The sequence below is a fragment of the Myotis yumanensis genome, unplaced genomic scaffold (genome assembly GCF_028538775.1).
Source record: "Myotis yumanensis isolate MYYU_CA2020_CCGP unplaced genomic scaffold, mMyoYum1.0.hap1 SCAF_2, whole genome shotgun sequence".
Taxonomy (NCBI): domain Eukaryota; kingdom Metazoa; phylum Chordata; class Mammalia; order Chiroptera; family Vespertilionidae; genus Myotis; species Myotis yumanensis.
In genome coordinates, this window is record NW_027223753.1 from 3,281,888 (window position 1) to 3,305,099 (window position 23,212).

At 56.7% G+C, this 23,212-nt stretch overlaps 2 protein-coding genes across 5 annotated transcripts in view; one reads left to right on the forward strand and one right to left on the reverse strand.

The window, feature by feature from the left end:
• Positions 1-442: 442 nt before the first annotated feature.
• On the forward strand, positions 443-8,243 carry THAP3 (THAP domain containing 3). Of its 4 annotated transcripts, XR_011470176.1 has the most exons (6): positions 443-549; positions 2,589-2,781; positions 6,005-6,085; positions 6,199-6,303; positions 6,428-6,714; positions 6,845-6,930. XR_011470176.1 is itself a non-coding variant. In XM_070403983.1 (5 exons), the coding sequence occupies exons 1-5, from the start codon at positions 476-478 to the stop codon at positions 7,103-7,105; spliced, it is 714 nt and encodes a 237-aa protein (XP_070260084.1). In that variant the 5' UTR covers positions 443-475; the 3' UTR covers positions 7,106-8,243. The 4 variants fall into 4 exon arrangements, 3 of the variants coding, with proteins under 3 accessions (XP_070260084.1, XP_070260085.1, XP_070260087.1); XM_070403983.1 differs by lacking the exon at positions 6,428-6,714 and having other exon boundaries at positions 6,845-8,243; XM_070403984.1 differs by lacking the exon at positions 6,428-6,714 and having other exon boundaries at positions 6,008-6,085; positions 6,845-8,243.
• Positions 8,244-8,487: 244 nt separating this feature from the next.
• Positions 8,488-23,212, reverse strand: part of DNAJC11 (DnaJ heat shock protein family (Hsp40) member C11) — a 47,061-nt gene continuing 32,336 nt past the window's right edge. Inside the window, exons 5-16 of the mRNA XM_070403982.1 lie at positions 22,909-23,037; positions 22,002-22,124; positions 21,032-21,105; positions 17,739-17,928; positions 17,165-17,250; positions 16,771-16,887; positions 13,003-13,158; positions 12,093-12,162; positions 11,613-11,670; positions 11,320-11,462; positions 10,106-10,235; positions 8,488-9,768 (exon numbers count right to left, since the gene is read on the reverse strand). Coding sequence (XP_070260083.1) covers positions 9,743-9,768; positions 10,106-10,235; positions 11,320-11,462; positions 11,613-11,670; positions 12,093-12,162; positions 13,003-13,158; positions 16,771-16,887; positions 17,165-17,250; positions 17,739-17,928; positions 21,032-21,105; positions 22,002-22,124; positions 22,909-23,037 — 1,302 coding nt within the window. The 3' untranslated portion in view covers positions 8,488-9,742. The remainder of the gene's footprint in view (positions 9,769-10,105; positions 10,236-11,319; positions 11,463-11,612; positions 11,671-12,092; positions 12,163-13,002; positions 13,159-16,770; positions 16,888-17,164; positions 17,251-17,738; positions 17,929-21,031; positions 21,106-22,001; positions 22,125-22,908; positions 23,038-23,212) is intronic.

Below are 23,212 nucleotides of genomic sequence, written 5' to 3' on the forward strand. Positions count from 1 at the left end.
ACATTCAGGCCCTTTACACCTGGCGCCCGCAGTGCCTGAGCCTGTTCTGCCAGCTCTATCTGCTACTCTAATTTGGGACCAACTAGTACTTGCAGTGACATTCGAGCAGCCCAAACCTACTAAGCATCTCCTAAAGTTTTCAAAATGCTGGCCAGGCTGGGCATCGAGCCTTTGTTTCCAGTTGTCTAAGGCTGCTGGTGGGTGTAAGATTTGAGGGGCCCCAAACGGGGTGAGGGCGACGGGCCTCAGCGAGTTGGGGTTTCACCGGAGGGGAAGCCCGCCCGACTCGGACAAGGCAAGTCGCGGGCACCACGCAAGATGCGGGCCAGGGAGCAGCGCCAGGCCCGCCAGCTCCTCCCGTTGGCCCCTCCCCTCCCGGTGGCCCCGCCCCTCCAGGCCCGGCCCCGCCCCCAGCCACCCACTCCCGGGCCGCCGCCGCCATCTTTGTTAGGGGCGCGGGGCCTGGGGTTTGGAGATGCCGAAGTCGTGCGCGGCCCGGCAGTGCTGCAACCGCTACAGCAACCGCAGGAAGCAGCTCACCTTCCACCGGTGAGGGCCGCGGGCGCCGGGGGCGCGGGTCCTGGCTGCCCGGCCCGCCTCGCCCGGGCCAACTGGCCGCGGCCCCCTCGGGAGCCCGAGGCCTGGCGGCGGGGGGACCGGGACGGGCGGGGTCACGGCCCGGGTGTCCGCGCCGCCGGGCCGCCGGGCGCGTGGGAACGGGGGGAGGAGGGCTGAGTAACCGCCCGAGGGCGCAGCCTCCGGCCGGTGGGCGGGCGGGGGAAGGCGGCGGCCTGCTGCGAGCCTGGGGCTGCCGGCGGCGCTGAGACGGGCGGGTCAGCCTGGACCGCGGGGGGGCGCCGAGCCAGAGCGCAGGGCGCCGCCTCCCCGCTCCGAGGGCGCTGAGGAGCCATGGCGTGCGCTTCTCAATGCGAACTCCAGTTAGGGCCGGGCCAGCCACGCCGAAGGACAGGTGTCGGTCGGAATAAGCCTCATGTTGGCACATTAGCCTGAAGCTGATGCGTATTCTATTGACCCTCCCTTAGGGCCTCCAGCCCAGCCTTCAAACCCCCCGTAACAAGTGCCCAGCAGCGCTCTCCCCGGGGCAGGCCGCCCGCGCCCCCGCCCCCGCCCGCGCCCCCGCCCCCGCCCCCGCCCGCGCCCCCGATCCCGCCCCCGATCCCGCCCCCGCCCGCGGCCCCCGCCCCCGCCCGCGCCCCCGCCCGCATCTGCTAAACTCCAGGAGGCTTGCAACCCTTGCGTGCCCTGACGAATCCAACCGCCGACCTCTGGGTGCACGGAACACGCCCAATCAGCTGAGCCACACCGGCCAGAGCTCTGCTTGCTTGCTTGCTTGCTTGTTTTTCTTTTTCACCATTATGTTTATGTCCCCGTAAGAAATGTCCAAACCTTTAGAGGACTTTATCGGTTTCCAGGTTTCTTTTATGCGTTTGAAATTAAGGAGGGAATGTAAAGATTACATGAGGGTGGGAGAAAGCAAGGGGGGATTAGATTGCAGGATCGTTAACAAGGTGTGCGAACTAGATGCATAAAAATGAAGGACAAGACAAAGATAAGCCTTTTCCTAAAGAAATTACAGGCTGGGGGCGTGACTACCCAGCAGGACCTGCCCAGTTAGGAATTAATGATCAGATCACCCTGGGGTCTCCATAGAACCCCCTTGGTTTTGTCCACAGTTGTGAGTCGTGCTCAGTTGCGGTTCACTGCTGCATTGTATTCCACTGACTGCAGAAGCCAGAATTAACTTGTTCTACTGAAGGGCATTGGGTGCCTCTGTGTTCTGGCCACCACACGGCTCAGCATTTCTGCTGGGACCAGCCTTTTGGTGCATGTGTCTGTGTCTCAGTCAGGTATATGCCTGGGGGTGGAGTTGCCTTCGGTTCACTCTCCAACCCGTTCCACTTAGACTCTTGGCTCCCCCCCACCGCCTTCCACAAAAGAGCTCTCTGTCAAATCCTACCCTCCTGCAGCCGCCAGGCTGGGCTCGGTCCTCACCCTCTGTCCAGAGCCTCCAGGGACCCCCATCTGCCTGAGACTCATGTCCTTTGTCCCACACTTGCTCTGTCTCAGCCAAATCTGCTCTGGTCGCTCCTTTAACCACCGGGCACACGCCTGCCGCTTGCTTTCCCTTCTGATACCCACACACGTGAGCTCCCACTCCCAGCAACCTCGGCTCAAACGAGAGCTCTCAGGTGGCCTCCCCTGACCGCGTCCTCTGTTCCCACAGAGGCCTGTCTGTTATCGTCTGCTCTGTTCTGGAACGTTGGCCGTTGGCCGCACGAGACCGGGCGTCTTACTCTCTCCCCGCAGCACCCAGCAGGCCCCGCACATGGCGGGCTCCCAGGGGGACGGAAGAAGACTCACCTGGCACACGTGGCTTCGGAAACAGCATTTTGGCCACGTTCATGGTCTCACGTTTCCGAAGGATGCTGTAGACAGCGTGACAGAGCTTCCAGAAACTGGATGTGGTTTAACAGAGCGCGGTGACTGGACTTTCCCAGTTGTCTAGGTACCCTGTGATGATGTGAGAATGCCTGCTCATTCCCTCCCGCCGCCTCCTCTGCCCTTAGGTTCCCGTTCAGCCGGCCCGAGCTGCTGAAGGAATGGGTGCTGAACATCGGGCGGGGCAACTTCCAGCCCAAGCAGCACACGGTCATCTGCTCGGAGCACTTCCGCCCCGAGTGCTTCAGCGCCTTTGGGAACCGCAAGAACCTGAAGCACAACGCGGTGCCCACGGAGTTCGCCTTCCAGGATGCCAGGCAGGTGAGTGCACCTCCCGCGGAGCCAGCCTTCGGGATCCACCCCGCAGTGGGGGGGACGGGGGTGGGGTTTCCAGGGACATCCAAGGCCGAGACCGCTGGCCCCAGGCTCCAGACGTGGCACTGCCTTTGGTGAGGGTGACGCAGTCCCAGGAGGGAGACAGGAGCCGGCAGTGGAGGTGAGGGCAGCATGCTTAGCCTCCGGGGTTGGCGCCCAGCCGACCCTGATGGCCATGACCTTCGTTCTAGGGGATCCCCAACATAAAGCCGATTTAAACATGAGTCACGCCTCACACCAGGAGGCTGTTGAAGCAGCGACTGGCGAGTGTGGCCAGAGCCTGGTCCTTTCTGTGGTTCACTTATGCCTGGCCCCACGCGGCTCCAGGCTGCGCAGCGAAGACCTAAGACCTTAGACCTTCCCAGTGGAGGCAGCAGCTGAGCGGCATTCGGACCTCTTCCTAGTAGCCAGCCAGGGCCTGGGCACCTGTGATCAAGGAGCCATTCAGCACCGCTCCCTTGAGGTCCTGCTGGTGCCGTGGGTGCTGGCTGAGAGCTCTAGGGGAAAGGGCCATGTTGGTGGAGCACGGGGGCGGGGGTCGGGGGGGTGTTGGGCAGTGTGGACAGAGGCCTGCAGTGGAAGGGACCTGGCTGTGCGCAGGGCAGCACGGCTCGGGCTGGTGGGAGGTTGCAGAGGGTGACAGGCTGGGACGGGCGGCTGCTTTTCGGGTGGCCGGTGGGGAGGGACGTGGCTTTGTAAGGCTCCGAGGCCGGAAGCTGGTTTGGAGGCCACCGCAGCATCACAGGTGAGTGCGGTCATGGTGGCCTGAGCTGCAGGTGGGTTGGTGAGGAGAGGACGGAGTGGATGGACTGCGCAGACCCATGGTCTGAGAGGGAGGTGGCCAGGTAGGGAGAGAGCTCTTTGAACCCCTGGGAGTGGGGTTCCCGGATTCTGAGGCGTTTCGTCCTGTGGAGTTGGATGTCCAATGGGATGTGGAGTGGACGCGCCTTGGTGGGTGGGGTGGGGTGTGCAGGTTTGGCTCAGGAGAGAGCTCACTGACCGTTGGACATTGAATTTCGTAACTCCTAGAGGTGAGGTTTGCAGAGTCCCAGAGTGTGGGCCCCACCGGGGGTGGGGAGGGGGGACGGCTTCAGCCTGGAAGGGAAAGTGATGGTGGGACAAACACAAGGCGGACAGACAGCTGGGCCAGCTGGATTTTATTGGGAACAAGATGGCGGGCTGTGAGGACCAGGCGCCAGCTGTGAGCAGGCCACGCAGGCCTTTGCTACGTCTTTCCTTTGCCCGATGATCCCCCAGACTCCACGCGAGCGGCCGCCTCCTCTTAAGTCCGAGTACTGGTTCTGCAGGAGGGCCCTCCCCAGCGTCTGCTGGGGTCCGACCCCAACAGGTCCAGGGATCCCCAAAGGTGTGGACGGAGTCGGCGAAGAAGGAATGACACGGAGACAGCCTTCAGTTGATCAGCAGCCTAGTCAGGACCTCTAGCCAGGATCTCCAGCCAAGTTCTGGTTAGGATCTCATGTTTATTGTCTTGTTACATCTGTATTTATACCAGTTGATTTTAATCCTGTCAGTTTCTATTGCAAAGGTTAGGGCGTTTCTTATCTCCATTCCAGGGAGTAAAGATTATGTAGCTTAAGCGTGATTGTTCTTAGTTAAAGTGATTAACTACCCGCTGGGCACTTAGTGAAGGGATTTTATTCCTTCCCTAACTTCAGGGAAAAATTCCTACCTGGGGAAACAACCTTTCTCGGAGAGGTGACCTTGGTTAAAACACATAGTGCCAAGAAGGGGAGCAAACATATTAAGAACAGTATGCTATATACGCCAGGTCCCTTGAAACATATGCTGTGCAGATGTTTCTTTCCTGCAGCGACTGTGTCAAGCAGCAAGGAAGGACCGGCTTCCGGCAAATTCCCCCTTTTTTATTTTTTAAATGATAGCGCATGTAAATCAGCAGCCACCTCTCGGATTGGGTTGTTTAAGACTCGGAAGAAGACTGGCAAGCAATGATAGCAAGCATAGCTATAAACATAGTGGATGGAGTGCACACGGAGCCTTGTTCCTGTAGAAGGTTGCTGGCCTCTTCAGTCAAGGGATTTCAGCTGTCCTCAAGTCGGGGGTTTGGTTGTCCTTGTTGATCTGGCTAGCGGGCAGCATCATTGGTGGTGGGCTTCCCGAAGCGTCAGCGAGTTGAAGGGCTGCATCAAAGGGTCCATCAGGGCGGTGCTTGATGGTGGTGTCAGTGTCCGGGGAGGAGTCAGCTGTGCCCTCTGGGTTGGCCGATATGGATAATACCGGGGAGGAGGAGGATGAGGCGGAGACGGAGGGCGGTGACCCCAGCAAGCATCCCCACTGTCCCTGCTGGTCCGTCCCTCCTCCCTGCTTCCTGGCACTTGCCACAGTTCCGTTTGGGGTCTTCCCCCTCCATCGAGAGCTCCCCGAGGGCAGGGACGGCTTTCACTGCTGTAGCCCCAGCACTGAGAACATTGTGGCACAAAGTAGGTTCTTAGTACGTTTGGTGCTTTGGTTTTTGTAATGGGAGGCTTTTTATTTTTATTTATTTTATGTATATATAAAAGTTAGTTGTGGGGAGAACACTTAGCATGAGATCTGCCCTCAAACTCAGGTGTTAGTGCAGTGCTGTGAACTGTGACCCAGTGTGCAGCTGGGCTCCCGGTCCCCGAGCGGCTTCACTGGAACTGCCCACTGTCAGTGACTGCACCCCAACCCCTCAGAGGAGTTAGCTCACTTTCCTGTGCTCGTGTTTGTCCCAGAAGGGATTGCAGTTAACCACGGAGGGGGGCGGGGAGGAGGGGACTGACATGTGCACCGTGCCTGGAGCTGGTCTGGCCGTGGGCGGCTCAGCTGTGAGCGCCTGGGGACAGACGGAGGGGATGTTCTGTACCACATGGCTGCCACTCATTGAGCAAAATCTGAGGCACTACTACTCGCCTAGAATGCCAGGCCCTGGGTGACACAAGTTAGGTCCCTGGCTTCACAGGGCCTCTGGCCAAGGTTTGGGAGCATCTTGGGAGAACAGATACCAGTGGGCGGGGGTGGAGGTGGGTTGGGTTTCAAGGCCCCGGATACTTGGATAAACATGGGCCTGAGAATGAGGACCAGCGTGAGGCTTGGCGCCTGGTGTGAGGTTCTTGGGGTGCAGGTCTCTTACACCCTGACTGGGCCCAACATCGGCCACTGTCCACAGCAGCTGCCTGTCTCCCAGCTGGTGAGGGAAGACACAGATGCGGCCCGCAAGGGTGGGCATGCCGACTCTGAGAAGGAAAAGGTAGGTCTGCGTGCTGCGGGCCGGTCTGTGCCGGGGGCCTGTCTGTGTGCATTGGGGGCCGGTTGGCACGTGCTGGGGGTCAGTCTGTCTGCAGCCTTGCCTTGTGCTTCCAGGTCTTCCCAGAAGCAGAGGCCAGGGAGCACGGCCCAGAGAGAAAGACAGACACAGCCCTCGAAGGGCTACAGCGGCCTCCCAGCGCCAGAGACCCTGTAGGGCAGGTAAGGCCAGGCACCAAGGCGCCACATGGAGGGTTGGTCTCGGCAAGAGGGGATTTGTTTCTTTTTTTTTTTTTTTTTTTTTTTTTTTTTTTTTTTAAAATATATTTTTATTGATTTTTTACAGAGAGGAAGGGAGAGAGATAGATAGTTAGAAACATCGATGGGAGAGAAACATCGACCAGCCGCCTCCTGCACATCTCCCACGGGGGATGTGCCCGCAACCCAGGTACATGCCCTTGACCGGAATCGAACCCGGGACCTTTCAGTCCGCAGGCTGACGCTCTATCCACTGAGCCAAACCGGTTTTGGCGATTTGTTTCAAATAAAAAGAGGAGAGCCAGTGCCCAAACTGATCACTTCAGGGGTGTGGCCCTGACGTCAGACCTTCCCAGTGACAGGAAGAGCCACCAGGTGGGCAGACTCGGGTCAGGAGCGCTGCGGGAAGAGGCCAAGGCCCTCCCACCCCTCCTGCCGGAGGGCCGTCTGCAGGCCCCTGGCTGTGGCTTCTGGGCCCTGCTTACCTTCCACCCACTGTCCCCAGGTCCTGCCATGTAGACCGGAAGCAGCTGAGGCCCCTGCTCAGCCGGCCAGCCCCCCACAGCCGTCTGACCACAGCTACGCCCTTTTGGACTTAGATGCCCTAAAAAAGAAACTGTTTGTGACCCTGAAGGAAAACGAAAAGCTCCGGAAGCGCTTGAAGGCCCAGAGGCTGGTGATACGGAGGCTGTGCCGCCGCCTGCGAGCCCGCGGAGCAGAGCGGCCAGGCCCCCGGGCAGGGGCCCAGCCAGAGCAGCAGAGCTGAGCCCAGCAGCCCGGCTTTCTCATCGAGCCTGGGCGGTGGGGCCGAGGTTCAGAGGCTCTGGCCACGAGCCTTTCCGTCCTGCTGCTGACAGTGGCAGCGAGGCCTGCAGGTGAGGAGCCCAGCGCGACCTCAGGTGGTTCGGTGGCGCCGGGCTGTGAACATGAGAAACTTGGTCATCCAGGTGACAGCCCCAGCTGTCCATTCAGCACGAGCCAGGCCAGCGTCCTCAGAACCACAGCATGCTGAGCAGAGTGGCAGACACCCCCGTGGGGAGGGACTTAGTGCATGGGTCACTCCCACCCCACACCAGAGGGGGGACAGATGACTCAGGCAGCAGGAGTGGCCCTCCATTGCCCGGACAGCCAGCTCTCTGGCTGACAGCGGCCTCTGTTCTAAGGAGTGCCTTTTCCCGGCCTGGTTTGATGGAAGTAGGTGACCAAGTGATTTCCTACATTAAAGGGTTTCCTCCTGTTCATAAAAGCAAACGCTGGCCCTGGCGGGGGTGCTCAGTTGGTTAGAGCATAATCCCAATACACCAAGGTTGGGGGTTTAATCTCCCATCAGGGCACATACTAGAAGCAACCAGTGAGTGCACAGATCCATGGAACAACAAACCCATGTTTCTCTCTCTCAAATAATTAAAAAATAGTCCTGGGCCCAGCTGGTGTGGCTCAGTGGTTGAGCATCGACCTATGAACTGGGAGGTCACAGTTCAATTCCCAGGGAGGGCACATGCCCAGGTTGTGGGCTCCATTCCCAGTGGGGAGAATGCCAGAGGCAATTTTGATTCTCATAATTGATGTTCTTATCTCTCTGTGCCTCTCTGAAATCAATAAAAATATTTAAACAAATTAAAAATAGTCCTGGCCAGTGTGGCTCAGTTAAGCGTTGTCCCATGCACCAAAAGGTTGCTGGTTTGATCCCTGGGAGGGGTCCTGTGGAGGCATCAGATCCTTGTTTTGCTCTCACATTGATTGATGTTTCTCTCTACCTCCCCCTCTAAAAGTCAATAATAAATTTTTTTTTTTAAACTTAAAAAATCAAAACAAGCACTAGTTTGAAGTTCTTGCTCCTGCTCGCTTTGGTGATGCTGTAAAGACTGACTTCCTGTCTCCCGCTGAAGAGCAGGCAGGGCATGACCACCTTTGACTACAAAAAAGGTGATTTTAGTAAAAATGAAAAGAAGCAAGCAACCTCGCCTAAGGGAGTCCCTAGCCCTGGACTCTGCCTCCGGTCCCCGCCTAGTGCGGAAAACAGGCCGTATCTCCCAGGGCCACCGCAGGGTTGGACGCGAGTTGGACAGTGAAGCTCGGGAGGGACAGCCTTTGAGGGGGCACCTCCCTCCCTCTGCTCACTCCACAGGGCACAGACGCACGCCACACTCCCCGCTTTCAGAAGGTTTATTGTGGAGAGAGGCCTCCTGCAGTCCCTTCGGGCAGAAGGAAGAGTTGGTGCCCAGAGGTGCCACCTGCCCGGAGGGAACGGGGTGGGTCCAAAGTCAGACTCATACACGCAACGCTTATTGCACGATTCACACCAGAGCAGCAGCTCAGAGGACTTTTTAAATGGAGATAAATATTACAGGGTTGGAAATCTGAATTGTTTGTAAAAACTGGAGGAACGGCAGGGAGGGGTTATTAGCGATTCCACTGGTACCAGTGCCAGGTGAAGCCTGAAGCTGTCGGAACCACCGCCCACAGGCCTCTCATGACAGGTAACAGACCCGGCTGCTCGGCAGTTTCCTGGCTCCTACACCAAAGAGGGTAGAGAGGAAGGAGGTCTGGGGAGCAGACTCCCAGGAAGGCGTCTCCTGAGGGAGCTGGGCCAGACGGGTGTGCAGAGCAGCCACGCCACCTGCTGGCCGCGCGGGCGAGGCGCAGGCCTGGAAGCTGCTCGGGCGGCTTTGGCAGTCTGAGGCGGGTGCTCTAGGCTTCCCCTTCACCCCCGCCCCTCTTCACTCCAACACTGCACCGTGGTGTGGGGCACCGCCTTTTCTCACGAGGATGGGGGCGGGTCCTGGAAGGAAGTGACCGTGACAGGGATGGGCCTGGGGACAGAGGTCACTGCTCTGTCCCAAGCCAGGTGCCAGTGGAATGATTGGAGAAGTTCTGGGAGGACAGAAGAGACTAATTAATTTCCCAAGCCATTTGTTCTCAGATAAAAAGCAGATTTATAAACCCACGCTCCTCCATATTCAGCAGGAAAAGGTGGTTTCCGCAAGTCGACCACCCAGATGCTCGCTTGGCTGCAGACTGTTCTTTCCTTCCTTTCCAGGTCAGGGTGGTGTCAGGAAAGGCAGTCCCGGTCCTGTGTGAGGGCAGATGTTCCATGGCGACCTCCTCACAGACCAAGAACGATGGGGTGGCGCCTGGGGCCCAGGGCCCTTCCCTCGGGCACATGATCCTTGGGAAACAGACACGGCTGTGCTGAGGTTCTGGTCCTGGCAGGGCTGCCTCAGTCTGCCTACAGCACCCACAAAAGCAGGGTGTCTGTGTCCCTTCACATAATTGATACGGTACCACCTCCTTAGGAATAATATAAAATAAACTTGTGACGTCTGGGTTTCCCTGCTTCCAAATTTGTAGACGCCCAGAAAAAGATCTTTGCAGCCTCCTGTAATTCTTTTTCTCAAGCAGTTTATCCATCTGTATCGATCCTGTGAGCTGCAAGAGAAAAGACAGACTCGGTGCAGCAAAAGGCAACTGTTTCCACAGCCTGCCTCTACTCGGGTGCAGCCACCAGCAGACCAGAGGCCTGACGGATGGTTCTGGAACGTAAAGGAGCAGCTGGGTTTGCTGCATACCCTGCCACCTGAGCTGCAGTTCAAGAAAAGCGCTCCCTGTCATTCCACCTGAGAAAGACCGACCCCCCAGGGCAGCGCATCCCAAGCCCGAGGGAGTCGTCCACGCCCGTGTGCTCCCAGGCGGGAAGGGCGGGCAGGTGGCTGTGGCTCCACGTGGATGTCCCCGGTCCCCGTCATAGTGGAGGGCAGCTACTCACACTGCTTGGGTATCCTGAGTGCCTCGCTGTCCAGCGCCATCACCTGGTGCAGGACGCCCCGGAACTGGTAGAGCACTTTCAGGCTCTTCTCCTCGCCCACACAAGGGTCGTAGAACCCGGGCAGCCCAGCCTGAAACAGAGACCCTGATTCGAGGGGGGCCCGAGACAGGCGTCTAAATGCACACGCCCACCGCCTGCTCCCCCACTGCAGGCCGCCCTCGGAAGGGCCTTCTTCCCTCGGAAGGCGCACACTTGGCCACTTGAGAAAGAAATGAGAATTTGAAAAAAATTGCCTATTTAGTCCTAGCCTAAATACACCACTATCGTCACGGAAGCCCCACCAAGACAGACACACTGGAAGGCGTCTCGGGGGCCTAGGAGCTCTTGGCCTTGAGTGCACCTGCACTTTATAGAGATACGCATTTTTTTAATCCTCCCCAGAGGATATCCTTCCCATTGATTTTAGAGAGGGTGGGAGGGAGGGGGAAGGGTAAGAGAGAGAGAGAGAGGGAACATCGATATGAGACAGACACATCGATTGGTTGCCTCCCACACACACCCTGACCAGGACCAGGACTAATTATTGGACCTGCAACCCAGGTCCGTGCTCTTGACCGAGAATCAAATCCACGACCCTCCGGTGTGCAGGCCGATGCCCTAACCACTGCGCTACGCAGGCCAGGGTGGGAATCTGACTTTAATTCAATTTCGTTGTCCACACCCCAGGCTCCAGCGTGAGCTTCAGCTGTGCTAGGTGGCCTCACACGCCTCTGGCACAAGGCGAGCAGGAAGCAGCAGGCAAGCTCCACGAAGGCAGGATGTACATTTTGTTTTGTTTTTCAAATTCTAAGAGAAAGCTCATTTAGAAAGCTCAGAGGTATGGCCTCTGCAGGCTCAGGAAACATGTGACAGAAGCAAAGGAAGGGCCCTTGGAGCTCAGGAGAGGGAAAGGAGGGAGACCGCAAATGCTGGGGGCCCCTGAAAGGGAGCAGAGGGGTTTTGTTTGCTGTGACTGGCACATAGTAGGTGCTTAGTAAATACTTGCTGAGTGAATGGATGGATGAAAGCATGAAGTAAATTGCTCCGACGTGGACATAACTTGGGTATGAGATTGGGCAGGACTCTGATACAATGAAATGGCCATATGGCCATTCCCAGTGGCCACTGTCCCCAGAAGCCTTTCTGTCTGAGTCCTGTGGGGCCTGGCGCTGTACCTTGGAGGCCTCTGTGAGGATGAGCTTCGAGTCCTTCACCAGGCACTGCAGGGGCACCGTCACGTCGATCACCTTCACCTTCTCACTCTTCCTGCTCTTGTCGTTGACGAACTTCCCGTACCAGGCGTTGACGATGATGAGGCCTGAGGACGGGTTCAGTCAGAGTGTGTGGCGGGGGGAGGGGTTGGCTGACACCCTCTCTCCCGTCCACCGGCAGCTGGACTGCAGGAGCGGGGTGCTCCTTTGAGATCCCCCTCACCCACCCTGTCCCAAGAGAGGCCATGCCTTCTCACCCATTCTGGATTCTTCTGCCTCGATTATTCTTCGGACAGATTCCTGCATCAACCGAACCTGCAAAGAACGGGGCAGGCGGCCATCAGGGCCCTCACCAGGCTCCACCTCTTTGTTCAGAGACACAGCCTCCCCTGTCCACAGGGACCAAGCAGTACGGTCACTTATCCTGGACGTCTCTGTTACGTCACGTAAAAACAAGTCACGTGAGGGGAAGGGAGAGGGGGCACTACCCACCACGTGAAAACAACACCTGGCTACAAGCCTCCTCCTTGGAACTGAGCCTGCAGCTCCCGGAAGCACACGCCAGTGGCGATATAAAGACTGCAGTGCGAGTGCAGCTGCGGGAAGCAGCCCGAGCCCAGGCCTGAGGACAGACCGAGTGAAGGACCCGGGGCCCGGAGGCCAGAGGAGAGTGTGTGCTGCATGCAGTGCTCGGAGCACACAGAGCGAAAGGACGTCGGGGGGCCGACGGCACTCACCGCAGCTTCTGCCTCTTGCTTCTTCTGCAGGATGTCGGTAGCTGTGTTTTCCCTTTGCTTTTCCAATTCCCTTATGCGACAAAAACACAGCCACACATTAGCGTGGTGTTACCCCTCGTTGGACCTGTGCCCAGCAAACAGTCTGTGATCTTATTGCATTCCTAGTCCTAGAACTTTAAAAATATTTCCCAGACAATCTCAGGCAAATCTGTTTGTCAGAGGCCCGTGCAGCTTTCGCCGTGTCCCCGGATGGCTCCCCGCCTCCTCGCCGGAGCGGAGGGAAACCCACTGCCAGTCCCCGTGGAGAGAAGACTCAGCTGAAGTAACTCAGGGATGTGGGAGGTCAGAGCGGGTGCGTCACAGGAGACGCCAACCTTCGGGGATTAGCACATGACGTTCTGGGAAGGACGCGCACACGCCTTCAGATTCATACATACACCTCCCCTCGGCCACGCTCAGGGACCCGGGCAGCACACGCCTGTCCCGTTGGAAGCCTCGACCCAGCACATGCTGTTTCAGCCTCAAGCCTCCTGGGAAGGCAGGACCCTGACCTCCCTGATGCAGGCACCCTTCAAGCCTCGGCAGGCCAGACCAAATGACTTCGAGGGCCTTGCATGGCCTGCGGGCTAGACATCCCCAACCCCTGATTTAAAGTCTCAACAATTTTGTAAACCATCTAGTCCTTTCTGAAAGTAGGAATGAATGACAAAGGATAAGAACAGCACTTCTAGAATAGCTAACACTTACTGACGACTTATTTTGGACCCATGCTAAGCATTTTGCACATATTAAATATTTTTCCTGACAGAAATGTGGGGTGGGTCCTATTAGTATCATCTCCATTGGAAAGTCGAGGAAACTGAGGCACAGAGTTGTTTAGTGACGTCCCCGTGACGTATTTGAAACTCACCTCTCCTTCTGAGCCCTGAGGTATGGCTTGATGATGAGACGGTGCATAGCGAAGTAGACCACGAGGGGCCCCACGGTGGCGTAGAACACGGCGCTGGGAAGAAGCTGATCCGTCAAATGAATAGGGAAGAAGTAAGTCTGACTGGCCCTGTTTAACCTGAAAACAAAACCAAAACAGCACATGGAAGGTGAGTCAGGTTCCCAGGAAAGGTACGGGGTCTCGGCCCCAGGGAGAGAGCCTCTGAGACCCCGAACGCCAGGTGGGAGGAACCCCTCTCCTGTGCGGGACCCCAGTCCAAGCTTAGCTGCGGGACTTGGTGAATGGGACAGAAGGAAGCCAGCACCTGCTGCCCTCAAGGGCAAAGCCACAGACTAACACTTGACCAGAGCAGGTGTGGCCTTAGGAGGCAGGAGTGGACACGCCTCCCGGTGTCCTGGGGACAGCGCCACATCTCGGCCCTCAGTCCACCGGTCCGAGTGTGTGCAGACACCCGAAGTGAGCAAGCTAAGGAGGCTCTGCTTCCAGCAACGGCTGAGCAGCTCTCACTGGGCTGATCATCCCTCAGGTAGACGGTCAGGTTCGAGAGGGTAAAAGAGGCTGGCGCTGGGAGAATGGAGGCGGTTTCCTGTCCCCCAGCTTTTAGCCTAAGGGCACCTCTCATCTGTACCACCTGACTGGCTAAAACTGGTTGCCTCCAGCACACGGCCCTTGAGTGGACTGGACCTGAGACCCTGCAATCTGCAGGCTGCCACTCTATCTACTGAGCAAACCAGCTCGGGCACAGGTGAGGGTTTAAGTTTTAACTACGCTCACAGCATCCACATTCATTGTGCGGCTCCTGGGCCCAACAGCGGACTCCAGTTGAGGGGAAGAGCCAGTGTCCTTGTAAATGGACCAACAGAAACTATTCAGTGGGCGGGACAAAGAGAGAAAGGACTAAAGCCAAATGGGCAGAGCCTCAGGAACCCGCCAGGAACAGCAGGAGATCTAGTACAGCTCTCGCCGGTGTGGTTCAGTGGATAGAGCACTGGCCTGCGGGCGGAAGGGTCGCAGGTTTGATTCCGGTCAAAGGGACATACCTCGGTTGCAGGCTTGATCCCCAGCCCCTGTTGGGGCACGGGCAGGAGGCAACCAATCAATGTGGCTCTTTCACACCAATGTTTCTCTCTCTCTCTTCCCCTCCCTTCCACTCTCTTAAAAAAAAGAGAGAGAGAGAGAGAGAGAGAAATCTAATACACAAGTGATTAGGGCCCAGAGAGCAGAGAGAACGAGGCAGGAATAAGCATTTGAAGACTTAATGGCCTAAAAATACCAAATGTGACGTAGCACCTAAGTTTACAAATGCATAAGGTTTACCAAAGCCCAAGCAGCAGAGACACAACAGAGCCACACCGAGTGCCTGGCAGTCCAACTGCTGAAAAACAAGCAAAACAAAAGTGCAGGAGCCAGAAAAACAGACATCATACGCAGGTCCCAATGGTGAACGAGTTCCATCAGAGACTCCGAGGCCAGAAGACAAGCAGAACATCACCTTTCGAGCGCTGAGAGAAAACCCTGAATTCTATGTCCAGGACAACACCCTTCAAAAATAAAAACAGCTCCAGAAAAAGAACACTCGAAACTCAAAAATAACCCAGACAACCCAATAAGAAACCAGACAAAGGGTTTAAACAGACTTCACTGGCCTGGGGCAGGGGTTGGGGGTCTAGAGGGGATCAGTGGGGGGGAAAAAGGGAACATCTGTAATACTTTCAACAATGAAGATTAAAGAAAGGTACATGGGCCCTAGCTGGTTTGGCTCACTGTATAGAGCGTCGGCCTGGGGACTGAAGGGTCCCAGGTTCAATTCCAGTCAAGGGCATGTACCTTGGTTGCAGGCTCATCCCCAGTAAGGGGTGTGCAGGAGGCAGCTGATCAATGCTTCTCTCTCGACGTTTCTAACTCTCTATCCCTCTCCCTTCCTCTCTGTAAAAAATCAATAAATATATTAAAAGAAAAAGAAAAAAAAAGATACATGGATGGCAAATATGCACATGAAAAGATGCTCAACTCACCATCGTTAGATATTAGGAATATCAAAACCCTAACAGGAGCCCTGGCTGGTGTGGCTCAGGGGATAGAGCGTCGGTCGGCCTGTGGACTGAAGAGTTCGATTCCAGTCAAGGGCATGTGCCTGGGTTGCAGCCTTGATCTCCAGTAGGGGGCGTGCAGGAGGCAGCCAATCAATGATTGTCTGTCTGTCTGTCTGTCTGTCTCTCTTCCTGCCTCCCTTCCTCTCTGAAATCAATAAAAAGATATTTAAAAAATCCCAAAACAGGATATACCTATACACCCACTCAAATAGGCAAAATTAAGACCGTATCCAAAGGCTGGTGAGGAAGCGGAGCAACTGGAACGCTCGCGCTGCTGCTGGGAAAGTAAAGTAAAACCCCCGCTTTGGAAGAGGCTGGGACTGGTGTAAAGTAAGCACACACCTCCCAGAGGCCTCAGCAGCTGCTACTCCTGTTCACCCAAGAGAAATCAAAACTCACCGTTCATACAAAACCTACCCATGAATGCCTATATGGGCTTTGTAGTCATCAAAAACTGTAAACAATGGAAACTACTTCTTAAAAAAATATATATTTGTATTGATTTCAGAGAGGAAGGGAGAGATAGAAACATCAATGATGCGAGAGAATCATTGATTGGCTGCCTCCTGCACGCCCCACAACACTAGGGATGGAGCCCGGAGTCCGGGCATGTGCCCTTGACGGGGAATCAAACCGTGACCTCCTGGTTCATAGGTCGATGCTCATCATTGAGCCGATGGAAACATCTCTAAACTGATGGACAAACCGACTGCGGACATCTACACAACGTGATGCTGCACAGCAACCGAAAGCACACGACTGACGCAGGCATCAGCATGGACGTCTCTCTCACATCGATGTGTCTCCCTCCCTCCCTCCCTCCCTCCCTCCCTCCCTCCCAGTCTCTCTAAAAAAAAAGTCAATGAAAATATGTGAGGATTAACAACAAAAGAGAAGTCTAAAATTAATAATCTAAGGCTTGACCTTAAAAAGATGGAAAAAGAAGAGCCAATTAAAACAAAATAAGTAGAAAGGAAATAAAATCAGAAATCAGTGAATTAGAAAACAGGTCAACAGCAGAGAAAATGAGCAAAGCCACAATCTGGTTCTTCGAAAAGTGAAGTACTTATTAGCCAGACGGCAGGTCGCAGGGGCCCAGGACCTGGCTTTTGCCCCCACGGAGGCAGCGCCTGGGCTTACGCAGAAGGGCGGCCTCCGCGGCCTTGCACTGTAACAACCCGTGTCTGTGTGAAGGCGATCAGGGTTCCCAGTCACTCACACACAGGAGGGCAGCGCGAGGCGCCATTTCTCAGGCTGTGTGATCAGAAGCAACTGGCCAGGTAAAGCCAGAGGCAGCAGAGGGGCAGGACGGACCGGTGCAGAGGGACAACGCCACTGCCTGTGCTGCCGAGGACGCTGGAGGCACATGTGGTGTCGGTGAGGGGGGCATGGAGCCGGCAGCCGGCCAGGTGTCCAGGCCGCCAGGGAGGCAGGGGCAGCAAGAGACGCAGACTGTGGAAGCCGGGCCCCACTAACTGAGGGGGGAATTCATGGGCTCCCTGACATCTGCTTCAACACCAAAGACAGAAGAGGCAACCGCTCCTTGGAGAACATTAGCAAGTGAAATCTGTAGGTAAAGCCCAGTGAGCACAGAAGCCAGGTGCCCTGTGGTCACAGGTACCCGAGTCCCACTTACTTGACTTTGAGAGAAACGCCCTGCGGGACACCAATGCTGACAGCGGCCCCCAGCACGCTGTGCCTGGAGATCTTCCTCTCGGCCCCGTACTCCACCACCGTCCCGAAGAAGCCTGCCCTGAGGGCGCAGATGGCACCGTCATCACAACAGGGGTGGGTCCCCGCACACGCCGCCCGCCCTGCCACCACCCGCAGGGAGTGGACAGAACCAAGCCAGGACACAGTTGGTTGTCACAGTTCAACCCCTGGGCCCTCACAGGAGTGAATCCCACCGCCTCTCAGTAGGAGGCGCTTGAGAATGTCACATGTGACAGGTGGACAGAGCGGGCTCTTCCACCAACCAGCTCCCCCTGCAGACCCTGTGGGCAGGCTCCGGGTCAGGGGCCAGCACTCACTTCAGGGAGCCTTTCACGCGAGTCTGATCATCATCCTGGAATTTGTGCTGATAGCTGATCAGGGCAAAGGAGTGAGGGATTCCGAGCTGAGAAGACAGGGAAAGAGACATGGCCGGTGGCTGGGACCTGTGGCCAGGAGGGCACTACCCTTGACTGGCCGCTGGGCACACACGGCAGCCCCACGAGGTGGGAAAATGTACCCGGAGCCAATATTCACACAAGATTTCACATGACCCCCCTTTCCTGCCTTCTCATGAGAATAACGTCTAGCACTGAGCCTGCATGGCAACAGCTGGTGAGAGCTGCCTCTGAGGGGCAGCCTGTCTCACTTCCCTGCCCAGCCAAAGTGGCATCTGAGTGCACGGCTCTGCTCTGGGTCATCTGCCCACCTGGGGTGCCCCAATCCCCCGGCTTTAGGATACTGGACACAGCTACCCTGGGAACCTGAGAACAATGGCATTTCAGCCCCCGAGAGGGACCCGCCCCCGAGCTCCCCGGGGTGCTCAGATTCGGGCAGGGCTGCCAGGGGCACGCTGAGGGAGTGGGGCTGAGGGAGTGGGCGGACGTGCCTCACCTGCAGGGCCACGGTCAAGTGGCTGGTTTTGGTGTCGCGGACGATGCTCGTGTTCATGGCCGACTGGATGCCCCACCGCCACTGCAGGTAGCCCACGGTGTTCTTGTCCAGGTTCCGAGCCAGGACAGTGGTGAGGCCAGGCCGGATCCCCCGGGACGAAAACTGCAGCGCACAGTTGGTCGTCACAAAGCTGGGGTGGGGGTGGAGGGGCGACAGACAGAAAGGTCTTGGATGACGCGGGCTCTCAGCTGTTCCCAGCCCCTTCCTCCCTGCTAAGACCCTGCTCACAGCACGCCCATGACCCCGGGCCAGCCCCCGGCACGGAGAGCAGGAGGCCGAGCCTCTATCGTAAGAGGGCGACAGAGGGCGACTCAGTGGCATCTTCCTGCTGTCGCCCTGCTGATCTGCACCCCCACATCCCACCCATTCCCACTTCAGCCTCCAGAGAGGCAGTGAGCCAGGAAGCCAGGCCCACACAAGTCAGAATCGCCTGGGAAGCCGCACACCAGCCTCGCCTCGAGTCTCCTGCCAGGTGTTCTGGGTGGAGTGTTCAAAGCTGCAGGTGACTCACTGCAGCAGTTTGCGAACCACTGCCCAGAGCCCACCCAGACCAATTCAGCCGGAATGTCCGGGGGCCCAGGCATGCAAAGCCTGCCCACGGGATGCTGACGCCGACCACGGACTGAAGCTACTTGGGAGCTGGTGCCCGAGCCCTCCCTCAGTGTCCTCCGTAGGTCCTGTGACTGTTAAGCTACACAACGGATAACGAAACCAGCTTTCCCACAGGCTGACTGACACACAGGAGTCCAGTTCCTGCGGCATCTCATCATGTCACCATGAAGTGTGGTGCAGGCTGCGACTCAGGGCAGTGCCCCGCACAGCAAGCCATTCCAGGAAAGGCCTCTGCAGCTTGTTCCCAGGGAGCCAGCCCCACCTTCTGGTTAAAAAGGGGTATTTCATGTCAGAAGCAAAGGCATTCACACCATTTGACTGAAGGTGTTCAAAGGGGAGCAAACAGGGTGCCTTCGCAGCCAGCCGCAGGCACTAGATTGCCTAAATTTAGTGTCTCTCTTCTTCCCAAGCTCTGAGGCGTCCCTTTTGCCATTAAAATAACAAATGTGGTAACTCTGCTCACACTCGCTCCTCTCACAGGCTTCCAGTGGCTCCCCACAGCCACGTGAATGAGCTCTGCCCTCCTCAGGCCCAAACTAACCTCCCCTGGCATTTAGCTCATCATGTCACACCCACAGGCTACGTGTTCTGCTTTAGTCACACCGGGGAGGAAGCAGGAAGAGAGAGAAAAGTCACCCCTGGACTTTAAGACAGAGTGACACAATGACATTTAAAAGAACCAAAACATAAAGAGCGAGACCCTGTTTATCTTCATCCAGCATGTCCTAGGAGACAGACCCTGGGAGAGACCGAGAACTTCCGCAGAACATGGCTGCCTTTCTAGGGCCGGTTCCACACAAAACACTTCTGATCACTCATCTGGACTCACAGGGAAGCGGAGCTGGGATGAGGGCGCCCTCAGAGCTGACACCCCGCACATTGACGACCCAGGGTCCTTGTTAGGAATCTCCATTCAGGTCTGCTGACCTGGAGGCTCTGCTGGAGTTTCCGCACCTGCAAAGCTGACGACGAGCCAGCCCTAGACCCCGGTGCCCACTCTGTGCACATCTGGAGGCTCAACTAGACGAAATGGCCAATGGATTTTCTTCAAGTGTCTCCTTACGTGTCCCATCTTCAGAACGCCCTGCTCTGCTTGCTCAAATGGGGGGTTGGGGCAGAGGTGACAACGCTAGGCAGACAAGGCCGGGGCCATGCAGACACGCACATAGACACTGCTCACCTGATGCTCTGGTTAAAGTGTGGACGGAAGGGGCCACATGCTGACCTGACAAGCTCAGGGGAGGCCTGCATGGCAGTTTTGCAAACTCAGAGACCTACAGTAACCACAAAGGATGGTCTGAAATTAAACTTTAACTAAAAGCAGTTATGGTGGGTAGTTATAGCCTAGGCCCGTATCTTCACTAACAAGGTCAACCTTTACCTTAACTAAGCCTATGTGTCTTTTTTAACACACCCTTGAAATGTCTGGGTAACTTTTCTGGACACCTTGGGGCACAACCTAATGTGCTGGACACAAGGACAAATGCCACAAATTCCTTCATTATCATGTTAATTGTTCCTGCACCCACCTAAGAATGTGTCTATCATTTTACTTTTTACCCAATCCCAAGGGTTTCCCCACTTTGCTTGCTCCCGCCTCTCTAGTCTATCACCAATGGAGTTGATGAAACCCACCTACGCCCTTCCTTTGACTGCAATGTATAAATACGGATGTAACCCGCCATTCTCCGGCGCATTATCTCAATTCGTTGAGGTTCTGCTTCCCGGCATATGGTGACAGTTTGACTCAAACAAACTCACAAAAATTCTTTACAGGTTTCAATGATTTTTTACGTTAACAAAAGTATGAATCCTGTCCCTTCCCAGACCCTGGTCCAAGTCCTAGAGCAGAGGTGGGGGAAGCCGGGTTCTACTGATAGGATATCGGGAGCCTGGAGCCCCTCCCTGCGTCCTCTGCCCAGGCCGCGCCCATCTTCCCACACTGTGCTTGTCTCCTGTCCCGGGCGACGTCCTCTAGCTCCCACTCCCCTTCCGCTCCGTGTGGGACGGACCTGCGGAGCTACTTTCACTACAGACCACAGGGCAGGGCCGTCACCACCCCATTGGAGCGAGCTCCCATCCCAGGCCTCCTGGGGCTACATGTCACCACCTGCGGAAAGAGCTAGTTTACCTCCCCCTCCTTCCTCACCTGAGCTCACAGTACCCCCGAGGGAGTGCGATGAGGACACCCCTGCTGTTCCAGAAGGCACAGGGAGTTGAGGAGTGTGACACCAGGGCCCCAGGGCTTAAAGCTCTGGCGCCTTCGCTCCAGACAGGGGTCTCCCAAGCTCCATTGCTCACGGGGCCGCTTTCAGAGCTTTACCCTCATTCTCGGGGACAAAGAAATGGTGCCCGAGCTCATGTATGTGTCAGATGCTAACCAATGTCCCTATGAAGGCACCTCTCCCCAGTCTCGGGGTCCTCACAGCCCCAGAGGTCTGCAGACCACCGGGCAGAGCAGGCCCACCAGGGCTCTGTGCACCCTACTCGCACAGCCTCAGCGCCTGCCTAGTGACCCGCAGGGCAGCCGGCAAATCCAGATGACCTTGACAAAGAGATCACATAGCCTCTGTTCTCCAATCCACAAAGGCCTCAAAGAGGGTTAATCTCTATATATTTACCATCTGGGCGTGAGGTTACGGAACAGCTTTAGACCAAAGAGAGGCCCCTGCAGATCTCCAGCTCCAAATTCTAACTGTTCAGAAAAGGAAAGAGAGAAGCGTTAGAGGTGGTTCATCTCCAGCAGCAGCCCAGGTCTCAGGCCGGCACCGCTGTGACTCCTCCACCCGATGCCGTGCACCGGCCCGGCAGGGCTCCCAAGGCAGGGGCTGCAGACTCACTGTCCCATCCTGGCCTCTGCCAGACGGAGATGCCTGTCCATTGAGGCGTTTCAGAAAGGAGCCCCTCCCTCCAGGGAGACCCGCTCCGCCCTCCCCCCAGCTCAGGGAGGCAGGGGAGACTGGCCCCCATGTCTGCAGAGCGCCTGCTGTGCAGTCCGGTGGGGTCCTCCCGGCCCTTGCAGGGCCATCCGCATTTCCATTCCGCTCAGCTTCGCCACCCACAGGTCTCGGGTGACTGGCAATGGTTCTCAGGGGCCTGACGTTAAACCCATGAGCGGTTCTGACTCACAGCCTGGAAGCTGCCAGCCCTGGCTGCCTCATTTACTAGACTGGGTGACTTTCAAGGCAACTCTTCAATGTTAATTTGGTGCCATTCAATTTGCTCGGTGGAGCTGGCTGTTAAATGACTGCCAACCAGTGGACCGGGCACTGCCTTCTGACTGTGTGGGGAACGAACTAGCCTACAGGTTTTGCTTAAAGGGAACAAAGCCGCCGAGTTCCAGAGGTTCGCTTTCTGGAAGTGGGCGTCTCCGGGAATCTGCTGCTCCGGCCTGACTCTGAGCTGTTCGGCAGTCGGGGTTCCCTCTCGGATCGGAGACGATTTGCTCTTGGGAATTACCTTGTTAAGTTTGACACCTGGTACCCTGTACAGCGATGAGGCCAACCTAGGTCATCGGAGGGTCAGCTTTTAGTGTAAATGTTCCAAAGTCAGTCTCTGGGACGGACATGGCCCGCCAGCTGACGTGCTTACCTCTCCCCATCCCTTCGCAGAGGTGACCCGTCTGAGCGCGAAGTTAATGGAACCCCCTCCATTCCCATTCTGGGTCGAGAGGCTTCCAGAGAGGATGGCTGTGTCCGTCGCTGTCAAGGGTGCCTAGGAAATGACAGGTGCTGGTGACAGGGGAGTCCAAGCAACAGGAAGTGCCCAGGGCAGCAGCCCAGGGACTAGCCTAACGCCTCGTAAGAGCCAGGCCCAGTGCAGGCGACCCCACTGTCAGTCAGGGGTGCAGGGAGGCTTCCCTTCTCCCCTCTTCGCCATTTGAACTGCATGTGGCCCCCAAGGTCATGGCTTATAAAAGCTTTAATGGGCAAATGTCAAAAAACCAGGGAGGCAGCAAGCTCAGTGCTGGCCTTCAGTGTGGCCACGGCAGCAGTGTGCTCTGTGCCTTCCCGTGGCCCTGCCGGCTGAGCTAGGCCTTCAGGTTCTGGGCTGATGTGCTTGAGAACAAATGAGATGAGAAGCAGAGACCCACTGTACCCTCAGTAGACTGGCCTGGCACTGCCACATCCAAATAGTGGGCAGAGACGACATTTCAGTGCCCCCAGGGCTCCGCTGAATACTGTGTTTGCAGCACAGGAGAGTGTGGACCGCTCCCTGGAACTGCCCACGAGGTCTGCTCTCCCCCAGAACCACCATGACCTTGGCTCCCAGGCCATTGCACTTCCTGACTGAACGCCCTGAGCCCTTAGACCAAAGAGAGGCCCCTGCAGATCCCCAGCCTCTGCCGGCACTGGGGCTGCAGTCACACACAGGCTGGGGCTACAGCTCTCTTTTCTCAGGGGCTCACTGCATCCTTTCCTAAATAAAGGTGAGAAAACCCCAGGAAGGCTCCCTCGTTAACCCAGCCCACTGCACTCAGGGCGTCTGTGCGCTGTACCTCGATGGACTGGGATATGTGCATCTTGTTAATTTCAATCTGCGGAAAGCCACTGCCGGACACATCTTCGTACTCCTCCTCATAGCGATCGAAGAGGTCAGTGGCATCGATGCCGACGCTGATGGTCCCCTGGGGCAGAGAAGCGAGCAGTCAGCACAGGGGAGGCGTTGTGGAAGGAGACAGTGCACTACCTTCAGCAGCGGCCCCTGGGTCCCAGCAGGACCCCCCCATGAGCCGCGGAGCATGGACGTCACAGCTCAGGGCAAGCAGCAGCGGAACTCCACTGACTTCAAGTCGGAAAGCC